Source organism: Tenrec ecaudatus, chromosome 6 (genome assembly GCF_050624435.1).
Source record: "Tenrec ecaudatus isolate mTenEca1 chromosome 6, mTenEca1.hap1, whole genome shotgun sequence".
NCBI classification, from domain to species: Eukaryota; Metazoa; Chordata; class Mammalia; order Afrosoricida; family Tenrecidae; genus Tenrec; species Tenrec ecaudatus.
In genome coordinates, this window is record NC_134535.1 from 68,627,704 (window position 1) to 68,640,054 (window position 12,351).

Here is a 12,351-nt window from a genome sequence, read left to right on the forward strand (position 1 = left end):
ATAGTATTGTCTTACCTTTATAAAAATAATCAATACACAAAATAGAAAATTTTAAATTGCAAAGTATATCAATAACCTTAAATGTTAAAAATCCAAAATATAATTAGTCTACCAAATGACTAAATTCTAGCGTAACTTATTTTACTAAACAATGTACCAAATTTGAAACTGAAAAGTAGCATACCACACCTTATTATTCCCATAAGCCATATCCATTGCTTCTAGGGATAAGGAGCAAAGTGCATTTATTAAGTGATGCAGTGACACATCATCAAGATACCTAAAATGAAAATGAAGTAGTAAGATGTCTATCTAAAATATATAGGTAATAACAATGTTCCTATCAATTACAAAACAGACACTTACTGTGAGCTTTCAAATAATCTTGAAAGTATATTGGAAATCACTGGTAAATCTGTCATCACAGCTGTTGTGAGAACCTAAAAAACGAGAAGGATGAAATGTGACACAGGAACACCGTGGGAAGCACTGGTGTGGGAAGAATAACTAGGCCTTACTGTACTGGGTCCTTCTACAGCTCTCCCAGGTTTCAAGGCACCCCCACTGCTGGGTTTTAATCCTAGAATCCATACAAGATGCTGTCAAAGAAGAAAATGAATAAAAATCAGCAAAAATTCATAAACTTATGAGAATTCTAGTAAGTGCAGTTAAAATGGGTGGTAAGGCCCGATGTGTGGCGGCCTGGTGCTGCACTAAGTACTCTAAGGGTCAGTGATGGGAATCCACCAGCAGCTTGTGGCCAGGCGTCCCTGTAAAGACTCTAGCCTTGGAAACCCTGTTCTGTCCTGCAGGGTCCCCATTGTCAGAATCAGCTGATGACACACAACAGCAGCATAATAGTAATTTCTAATAACTAAAACCAGTAACTAGAATAAAAAAGATTTGTTATACCAGGCAGCTATAAAAAGTACTTGATCACTGCCTTTAATATGAGCCACACTGCCTTTCCTTAGCAGTCTCTCATTTTTCAAACTTCCTGCCATTCTGGAGGCATGCCCAAAGCACTAACGGGCACTGCTTAGTTTAACTGTTAGACCTTACATATAAAAAGAACATTGACCTCTGACCTAGAGGCTACACCATACCTGTAGAGTTGCCAAGACAAGTTGCCAGGATGTTCCGAGAACAGCTCCGTGGCAGTGTGCCAAGTTAAGTAGAGTCCTCATACACTGGATATTTTTGGATGTTAGCTAGATATTAAAACAAAACAAAAACAACAACGATGAAGTTGCAGAAATGTAAGGCAATCTCAAAAATTAAAAGAAATTGCAAAGCAGCATCATATTCAATATTTTTTCCTTTAAAAAATAAGAAAACAGGTTTGGATGCTTATTCTCAATGATTTTACATACAAGAAATGAATTGGATTAAAAGTTGTTGCCATAGTTGCTTAGAAAAATGTCAATTAAATAATTTTAACCACTTTTTTCTATAGACATAGTATCCAGGTAAAGGAAAATAAGTAACTTCAATGATAAAATTTTTGACAAACACAAATAAAGGATATAAGAGATATCCTTGGTAGCTAATTTGTAATTAAAAAAAAAAAAAGAAGAACTTTACCATGACTGTCCCTTGAGGCTGTACTGCTAGAGGCTGACCCACTGCTACAACCTGCTGGTGAGATTCACTTGATGGACTGATCATCAGAACACTTTGGCCCTGAATGGAATATGCTACAAATCAAAGGAAAACTTTCGTCAAACGCAAGCTACATTCTAAAATACTAATTTGATCAGAACAAGTTCAACTGTGACATTTATTGAAATATAATTTTTACCATTAAAATAATCATGAGGTGTAGAGAAACCAAGACAAGCAAATATTAAGAATTTTCTATATAACTTGAAAATTACAAAACTCTGGAATATTTCTTCATAAGGTAAAATTAGGATGTATTAAGCTTTTTACCCATGTACCCCAAGTGTAAGGAGCCCTAGTATTACAGTGGTTTAAGCAGGAGGCTGCTAAGTCTTAGATTTCTGGTTCAAATCCACCAAATGCTTCACAGGAGAAGGATGAGGCTGACTGTACAGTCTTGGAAGCCCTGAGGAGTAGTTCTACTCTGTCCTACAGGATCTCTATGAATTGGAATCAACTTGACAGCAGTGGGATTGGTTTGGCTTTAGATCACCAGCATACTTTTCTAGTTAAAAGTCAGAGAACAAGAGTCACATTTACAATCTGAAAATGGAATGTCATATTAAAATGTTTTATGTTACAAGTTTGAGTTCATTTGGATGTTAGGCTAATCTAAGTGGTCACAAGCAATACTTTCTATTGGTTTCAGTTAAAAAAAAATTACCACCACCAGCTCAACAATGTTATAGTTTACCCAAAAAACCAGCATATTTTATCTCTTCAACTATTATTTAAAACTTGTATTAAAATTGGAACTTGTTTAAAATTGGTGTTTTGTCTCACCCCCGCCCACCCTTTTTTTCCCTTTTGAACAAGACGAAAGAAATTCAGGCTCAGGAGTACTAACTTCTTCAATGAAACTGAAAGAGTAAGTAGAAGCTTGAACTAAGAAAGTCTCTAATTGTGGCTCTGAGACAAAGAGCTCTTAGCGCTGTGGCCAGAGATGAAGGTTCTCCACGGAATGCCATAGTCACTCCATAGTGCTATGTTTTCTCCTGTGGAGATACAATGTTTAAAAAAAGAAAGTCTCTAATCGTTTCTATTGGATACGACAAGAACTGAGGAAGTCTTACATTTATTGGCAAGTGTAGCTGCAGTGGTGGTATTCAATACAGTTAGAGCATAATGAGGAGGCAGGGAACCTTTGCAGATCGCAGTTATAAAAGCATCTCTTGAAGTTACAAGGCCCAGCTTCCCACAGAGAGCAGCCATAGTCAGTTCAGCTTTTAAAATATTCTCAGTGGCAGCTTCATCTGTGCTGAAAAGATAAGGTATTCTATTTAATATGATTAATTAATTAATTATTCTGTAAAACATGATCTAGAACTAAATAGTAAGCAAAATTTTAAATATGCAATAATATTGTCAAAATTTATATGAGAAAGAATTTTGACTAATTAACTTATTTGGAAATATAACTGGGTAAAAGTAACATACCATACACATATTCATAATAGGTAGTTCCCAATTTAAGACACATTTGAATTATGATGAGCCATACTTATGAAAGTTTGCTATTTTGTTTTGTATATTTTTAACATACGTATTAAAATATGTTAAATTTATGTGCAATAATTTAAATACCTAAAGGCATAGAAAGATTAAATTAATAAAGATACTGATAAATCAAATGAATAATAATAGTAATAATAAAAATGGGGATGAAATTAGGCCTGCAATTTATGTCTTAAATGTCTTATGATGGAACTGTCAATCAGGGCCTAACTAGGTCTAAGGAAAAGATACAAAACTCCAAGATTACACTTAAATTACTAAGCATTTAAATCCTGCAATTCTGAATAAAAACATCAGAGAAATTTAATAATACATCATCACTGTTAAAATAGTACAAATTCAGTCTTAAAACAAACAAGGCATTCTGTTATTTTGGGAATTTCATTTTCCCCAAATTTAACAAGAATTCTAGTGGGGGATAGAGCAAGTAAGGATGGGGCAAGGGTGGTGAGAAAAGAATAATGTTCAATATAAATAAATTGTGAGAAATATTAGCCCAAATTTAAATAAACCACCTGAATATGTAATAAGGAAACTTGTAAAGACTCGCTACCTGGCATCCAGAAGCAGTGAGAGTGCAGCAAGAAGACCACACCAGCAGGCATTCACCATTTCTTCCCAAACAGCTCGGCCAACTTAAAGAAACAGGAAAAATGTAACACCAAACAAAAACCACAATAGTTGGTGATAATTCAGGTGTTATAATATTTCCCAATATATCAAATTCTAAAAGCTACCTACTGATCATGAACACTGAAGCTGTAATATTTAAAACATATCTGAATAAGCCCATACTGTACTATATTTTCTGACTTGCAGAAGTCTTAAAGCTAAGTTGTTTTTAAATGTTTTAAATATTTATGTATATAGTAAAGATCTTTGTGTAAACAAGTAACTGGTTGATATCTCTAAAAATATATGTAAAGCACTTTTAAAAAAACAACAGTAAATTCTACAATTTTGACAATAATTGATGTATGATATAAAGATATCAAAGAAATTGAAATTTTTAATTTATCATTATGGCCAAAGTAAGTTAAGTATCAAAATGAACAAGGCACATGTATGTATAAAAAATGGAAATTTTTATGTGTTAGTGCCTATTCCGTTGTCCTCCATCAGGCCAACCTCTCCGTCTATGGGACCAGGGGAAAGTGAGGGCGACTACTTAAAAAGCAGCTGTCTCAGCCAGCCAGTCTCAGCCAGCCAGGAGACTGGTTACACACATTATGAACTGAGCAAGTACATTGAGTAAAATGAAAGTCGGGTTTTTTTTATCCATGGGAGAAGGCAGTTATACAGACTTTGTGGTACTGAACTGGACTGAGGAATGATATTTAAAATAAATGGATACTTTAAAAAGGAAGGCAGATGTGCGATTGAGTGTGTCTGTGTATACATAGGAGGGGCCTTCAAAAAGTTCTCAGAGAAATGAAATAAGATAATGGAATTTTTCTGTAAATTTTTAAAAAGTCCCCTTATGTATTTCTTAACCAAGTAGCAAGAAGTATACAGTGTCCATTATTTCTTTTATAAACAAACAAAAGCCAAACCTGTTGCCATGAAATTGATTCTATCAGGGCAAAATCATGTGTTACAGAGTAGAACAGCTCCATATGGTTTTCATGGCTATTATCTTTAAGGGAACAGATCACCAGGCCTTTCTGCAGGAGCACCACTGGATGAGTTTGAACCAACAACCCTTAGGGTAACAGTTGAGCACGAGCACAAAGCATCTGTGCCACATAGGCACCTTTACTTTCTAAATATTATTCTTCATTAAGGGAGCCTGCTGGTGCACGAGTCAGAATTGACTCCAAGGGCAGTGAGGAGTGTGGTTATGAGTTTTGGTGGTGCAGTAGCACTGACCTGCTAATAGAACGGACAGCAGTTGAATCCACCAGCTACTTCATGGAAGAAAGATTAGACCATTTGCTTCTATAAAGATTTAGAGTCTTGCAAACACTGTATCTTATAGCATCACTGTGTGTCAAAGTTGACTTGATGGCAACGTGTTTGAATCTCAATGGTAAAATAGTCTGCTTTTAAACAAAAGGACGGTGGTTCAAACTCACCAGTCATACTATGAGAAAGTCTGCTTCTATGAAGATTACAGTTATAGGGTTGCTATGCATCAGAACAGATTCATCACTATCAGGTATAGTTCTGAACTTTCCACTAAAAAGAGCCACACAGCTATATGGAAAAATGAATAACTAAAACTGGGAAAGAAAAATTCAAGATAAACCTGGACCATCTTGTATCGGATAGTAAGGAAATGCTCACAGATTGATGGGGACATATTCAAAGTGTACAGGGGAAAACAGAGTACCAAAATAGATGATGGGTATAGATTATAATCCTTTAAAGCCATGAATCCATATTAATATAGATAAGTATGCAAAAATAAATTAGGAAAAGTTCTGTCTAATAGTGAAGGTCTCAAAATATTTTTCCAAAAAAGTTAATTAACTTTACAGTGACGAAACCTGGCAGACATAAATTAACTAAATAGTGAATGTTGGCATCACTAGTAATGAGTGAAATTGCTATGGCTTTGTTTCCTGATATAACAGAACAACATTTCTGAGTAGCCCTGCCAAAGTGCGTAAGTCAAATTGAATTATGAGGAAAACACCAGAAAAACCCCAATTTGACTACTCAGCACTCTTTAAAAAACAAACAGAAGAGGTCAACATTATAAAAACAATGAAAAACTAAGGAACTGCTGCAGACTATAAAAGCGTACCGAGACATGTCAATTAAATTCAACATGTGATCCCAAAACACACGGGGCATCGGTGGAAAAACGAGGAATCTCTGAATGGGATCTGGGAGATGAGACTGGACAGAGAGTAGGTTTCCGGTGGTTATGGAGGAGAGTGCCCTTGGCTTTAGAATACACACACCGGTGTACTGAAAGATAGGGAAGTATGTCTCACTCGTCACTCGCTCAGAAACGAGCCTAGCGTCATGTCTACAGGCACATAATGTTAACACAAATACAGTAACGTGTTAACAATTGGGAAATCAGGGTGAAGGGCATTAGGAAACTATTATTTTTGTAATATCGTTATAAATTTCAAATTATTTCAAAATAAAAATGAAAAGCAAAGAGCCATAGTAACTTACCTGTCTCTTTATCTGTTTGGTCTGATGTGGACTGTAAGTCTTGTTGCTCCGATGACTGTGCTGGTGAAGACACTGCTTCAGTGGCAGCCTGATATTCTGCTTCAGCCTCTCCTAATTCTCCTTCAATCATGCTAGTTATTCCACGTACAAGGTCTAGTAAACAATGGAATGCCACAGACATGGCATAACCTTCTGGTATAGTTGGGGGCTCAACTTTGTCCAACATCTCTAAGCTGAAAGTATGAAAAAAATTAAACACTAATTAGAAGCTGCAAAGAAGAAAAATATAAAATATTTTCCCTAATTTCTGGACCATAAATATTAAGATCAACAGAACAACAAAAGTAAATGGACACCACTGAGTTTGCTTCATCTGGAAGAGAATCTACTCTCCTAATGTGATTAGAAAAATTAAGGCTTCCATGACTATTGCCAAAACAAATTATTGTAGTCATTGATGTTATCTCGTATCCTTTCCCCAATTATGCAAATAAGAAACTTTTAGACTATGATGAATAAAAAAGGAATTCTACAACTTGATAAAACTTTTTATTTGTTCAGTTTCTTCACCAACTCCCACCCCCCAAGTTTATTGAAGTTCCTTTCTTCCTTTTAATTATGTGTTTGTTTAATATTATCTTCTCAGAGAATTTATCTATTTCCATCTGCATTGTGGTCATTCTCTAGTCCCTTAATTTACTTTTACTCCCCTCGAAAAATTAACCCCTATTTGAGGTTAAAAGTTTATTAATGTTTGTATATATTACCTCACTCGTTGACAGGTAAGCTACATAAGGGGAGCAATTTGTCCAGGTCTTTTTCAGTTTATAAAATGAAGTGGGAGGTAGAGGTGACCATTTCACACTTTGATTCTCTAACATTTTCAAGCTGTATTATATTTTATAACATGCCAAAGCCTAAATGAGATTAAGTACTTATAATGGCTAAAAATAATGACTCAATTAAAATATTTCAATCTTTGATGATTCTACAGTTTCATAAATTTAGAAAAATTAAGCTATATGGTAAAATATCACTGATAATATAATATAAAATAGAATACTATACACATTTAAACTAGCTTTACATTTAAAGTCTAGAGTATGGCAAGAATAGTGGTTTAATTATGAATACCAATTATTCTAAATATAATAGTAACTGCCCAAGCATAACTGTAGTAATGCCAAGCCCATATTATATTGGTTGGAAATATTGAATGCTTGATCTCTATAAGCACTACATAACTGCTGTTAATGTTTCAATTTTTTAAAAATCAACAGTAAATAAATATTAAGCAAGAACAAAGAACAGTTCTAAGTCAAATACTCAAAATAATACAAAAGTGCTTAGAAATGTCAATAGGTGGCATCAAGTCAGTTCTGATTCAAAGTCACCCTATGTCCAACAGAACGAGACACAGCCTTGTTCTATGCCATCCTCATGATTGGGGTTATGTTTACACCCATTTTTGCAGCCACTGTGTCAATCTTTCTCATTGTATTAGTCTGGGTACTTTAAAGAAACAAATCCACAGAAACTCATGTAAGAGAGTTTAATATAAAGGTTAAATGTACATCAAGAAAACATCCCAACCCAGTGCTGCCCATGCCCACAAGTCCAACATTAACCCATTAACCCACATGTCCAACACCAATCCACAAAGTCCTCCTCCATCTCATCTCACAAAACACAGGGAATGCTGACTGCAGGAGAAAAGCCGAGTCAGTGAATGCGAAGCATGTCAGCGCTGGCAGGGGTCTCCACACAGCTGCTCCAGCACCCAGGGCTGCACTGGGGTAGGTCCATGTGGCTTCTCCTCAGGGATCTCTTGCAGAAGTGAGCCTTGCCAGCTAAAGCAGGAACTGGCTAAAGTAGCTACACCCTGGTGTGACCATCAGAAAGCAAGCGACCCGAGAACTAGAAAGGCGAGACTCACCGAGCCATTTATCCCTGCGCCCTTCAATTAACCCCATCTGTGTTTATCAGCCAGGTTGGCAAAATAAACTACCTCACTCATTAAGTGTCTCCTTTTTAGCTAATCAAATACTTTGACACCAAGCATGATGTCCTTCTAAAGGAAACGGCTCCTCCTTATAATGTGCAAAGTGCATGAGAAGTCTTGCAATCTGTGCTTCTAAAGAACATTCTGGCTCTACTTTGTCCCAGAGAGATCTGCTTGTTCTGCTAGCACTTCATGGTATACGCAATACTCTTTGCCAACCCCATAATTCAAACATACCCATCCTATGCTCTTTCTTATTCAAATGCCCAGCACTGGCATACATCTGAGACAACAGGACATTCCGTGGCTTGGACCAGGTACATCTTCCTAAAAATGGGATCTTTGATTTTGAAGAGATCTTTTGCAGCACATTTACTCAATCATATGTTGTTTCATTTCTTCTCTACAACATTTAGGGGAGGTGATTAGATCAAAGTGAAATTAAATGCAGATATAATGTATTCCCACCCATCACACTGTTACTTATTGGTTCAGTTTTAAGATTTTCTGGTTTCTTTACTTTGAGTGTAATCCAGACTGAAACCTCCAAATCAGTAAATGGTTCAAACTTCCGTTTTCATAAAACAAGGGGTGTGTCACGTGCATATCACAGGTAGCTACTGAGTCTTCCTCTAATCCTAATGTAATGGTTTGCTTCATATAGTCCAGTTTCTCGGATTATTACTCACACAGACTGAATGTGGTGAAAGGATGCAATTCTGATATGCATTTTTCTTGACGTAAAACCATGTAGACTTCCCTTGCTCTTTTTGAATGAATGCCACTTGGTCCGCGTACAGGTTTCACACGAGCATGATTGTTCTGGAATTCCCATTCTTTATAGTATTGCCCATACTTCCTTATAGCCCACAGTCACATGTCTTTGCACAGTCAGGCATGAGTGTTCCCTTATTCACTGCTGGTGGCAACAAGCTCTCTGACGTCACCAATGACATCCCTCGCTCCATGTCCACTTCGGAGTCCAGCCTGAATGTACTGGTACGACCATTTTCAACTATCTTCACAATTCCATTTGCTTTTGACATTAGTGATATTGTCGACAATGTCCACATGCTTTCTTTGGAAGCATTCACTTATCTATGCCACCGGACTGGAAGAGATATGTGCTCATTCCAAGGAAAAGCGATCCAACAACACACCTTACGAGTACTAGTTTTTAATTTTTAAATATAATATACAATGAAGAATTTTAGGATCAAATAATTATCAATCCTTATAAAACAACGCAACTACTACTTACTAGGTAGCTTTAGCACTGCCTTGAACTGTTATAGTCAGAATAGGTATCCAAGTTCCTCGATATTCAAATGCTGGTAGCAGAGTAACACCTCCACCAATCCCCAACATTCCTGAGTTTGCTGGTGCTGAGGCTTGGCCACCTGAATTATTATTTCCTATGAAATAAGCGAGAGGTACGAAGATACTGATAAAGTCAGTAATATTCAAACACGGGGGCAATTTTGTAAAATTACCTGCACTGTACAAATGGGCTATTACATACAAAAAGCAAAAATTATTCATCTTATTTTTGCTACTAGGGATTCTCTGTTACCCAATACAACATTTTCTTTTTTCTTTTTGTAGCTGTATCAATCACTAAAAATTAGTGATTAAAGAAAAAAAAAACTTGGAAATAAGTAGTGATGATGGCTGTACAACATGACAGACATTTTTAATGTCACTCAATTGTACACTTTAAGATGATGAAAATAGCAAAATTTTGGTAAATATATTTCACCACAATAAAAATTTAAGTTACTAATGAATAAAAAAATACAAATATTTATAACATTTTACTAAAGTTTTTATTATTAAAGATGAGAAGTATAAAATAATCTAATAGTACAAAATGGAAGAAAACAAAAGTAAAGGGAAGCAGAGCCACATACCAATTCTCAAACAAGCTTAAATCAAATTCACCCATTTTGTTTAAACAGAGACTATCAGTGACTCATTGCGTAGAGAACACAGAGCTTCTGTTAAAAGCAATGAAAACTTTGGAAAGCAATAGTGGTGATGGTTTAACAGGATAGGAGGTTCATGAATGTCACTGAATAGTAAATGTAGAAAACACTGAAATTACAAATGTGTTTTTATATAGAGAGGCACCAAATAAACATTATTCAGAAAGGAAATAAGCATCCAAACTCCTGTTCTTATGTAATTACAGAAACTGAAAACATATCAAAAGAGAAAAAGAGTATTATGAAAAGATATGAAAGGAGTCATCTGAAGAATATCAACTAACTCTTCAAGTATATGCAACAATCTATCAGTCATAAGTCATATTCCAGGGATCCAAATTCCTGTAGCAATAGCTGGTCTGTGAAATACGCTTTCAGAATAGTGAGTATAGTAAGTTATGGCAGAACACAATCTCTCTCTATATATATATATATCTACATCTACACACACACACACACACACACACACACATATACACACACACACACACAAATAAGCCTTTACCAGCTTGGTTTGTTGCAGTAGATGGATTTCCAGTTGGAGGCACAAGAAACAATGACTGGATAAATGACCCCAGGGCATTCACAATATCACGAAAAACTTTGGTAGAATGTTGTTTCATATCATAAGATTGACAAAATGACCTGTAAAATAATTGAAAATATTTCAGAAAATATATTTGAGTATATTTAAAATTTTAAAACTTTTATACCAAATGATATTGCTAAATCCACTTTGTTTATATAGTTAAAGCTTTTTATTACATCTGAGTGATTTCACTAATTTATGACAAAGATTCTGCTTGAGGCTAAGGTTCTAAAATTATTTTGAGTATGTTGACTAAGTAAATTCAGATGAACAGAAAACACTAATCACACTTTTTGCCCATCTTGCAGTTATTTTCCACATCCACAACTTCTGCTTTCTGTAGACACACAGTGTTTAGAGGTCACTAATACACATGTACAATACTTAAACTCATCCTGCTCGCATAAATCTTAACTTATTTATTTAGCAAAACATTGCTGTGGTTGTACCTTAATAGTTGAGGCTGCACACAGAGCCTATGTATTGATTCTACTGCAACTGCCCGTAACCACTGTGGTTTATCTGCATCCAGGAATTTCACCAGAAGTGACAAAAATATCTCACATTCAGTGACCTAAAACATGAAAGTTCTTTTGACAATAATTCTGTGAATTACAGAGAAGAATGTTCAATTGCACCCTTATCCTTAACTTAAGTGTCATGGACAAACAAACTTTGAAACACTTTTAGATTTGAAATAAATTAAAAGCCCTAATGGAGAGTGGAGGAAAAGAAAAAGAGAAGGGAAAAGTAGTTACATATAGAAAAGTTCTCATGGAGAGAATCAGTTGTTTCTTTAAATATATAGCTAAAAGCTCAGTTACTATGAATTGCTGTTGCTAATGTTAGTGTTGTCAATTTTGACTCATAGCAACCCTATGGACTGAGTAGAATTACCGCACTTGGGTTCCTATGATGTAATCTTTATGAAAGCCAATCTTTCTTCCATGGACCCCTTAGATAAGTTTGAGAAGCCAAGCTTTTGGTGAGTAGCCAAGTACCCTTTTTTCCACTAGCACTCCTTAGTGCTAACCAATTTAAAACTTTTAGGAGACATGTGTACCACCATGCAATCACCATTTCTGTGAACTCTGAGGTGGTATCATGTCATGTACATTGCTGATGGGGTTACATGCTCTACTTTTCAGTAATATCACAGCAGTTTCCTGGTATTTTCCCTGCTGTTTTAGAAACATAAAGGCAGTAAGTCAAAGGAAACTTCACATATATTTTCTAGAACAAAAGCAAGAAGGAACCTATAGTTGCCAGGTAGAAGATATAGAAAGAACTTAGAATAGGGCCTCATACATAATTGTGCTCTAAATTATTAGCTATCAGTACAGCTGTTATTACTTTAGACATCATCTCCTTATCAAGTTATTTGTAAATAACTGTTAACATCTAAAGTACACTAAGTTTTCATGAAATGTGTGGTAACTGAGTAAACAAAAGACAATCTGTTTATT

General features: G+C 35.5%; 1 protein-coding gene across 2 annotated transcripts in view; it reads right to left on the reverse strand.

Annotated features, from left to right (window-relative positions):
- MON2 (MON2 regulator of endosome-to-Golgi trafficking) overlaps positions 1-12,351 on the reverse strand; it is a 111,681-nt gene that overhangs the window by 56,817 nt on the left and 42,513 nt on the right. For both annotated transcript variants that reach the window (XM_075551347.1, XM_075551348.1), the window contains exons 9-19: positions 11,335-11,459; positions 10,802-10,941; positions 9,573-9,726; positions 6,310-6,542; positions 3,731-3,812; positions 2,736-2,920; positions 1,585-1,697; positions 1,107-1,211; positions 519-599; positions 367-440; positions 190-280 (exon numbers count right to left, since the gene is read on the reverse strand). In XM_075551347.1, the coding sequence (XP_075407462.1) occupies positions 190-280; positions 367-440; positions 519-599; positions 1,107-1,211; positions 1,585-1,697; positions 2,736-2,920; positions 3,731-3,812; positions 6,310-6,542; positions 9,573-9,726; positions 10,802-10,941; positions 11,335-11,459 (1,383 nt within the window). The remainder of the gene's footprint in view (positions 1-189; positions 281-366; positions 441-518; positions 600-1,106; positions 1,212-1,584; positions 1,698-2,735; positions 2,921-3,730; positions 3,813-6,309; positions 6,543-9,572; positions 9,727-10,801; positions 10,942-11,334; positions 11,460-12,351) is intronic.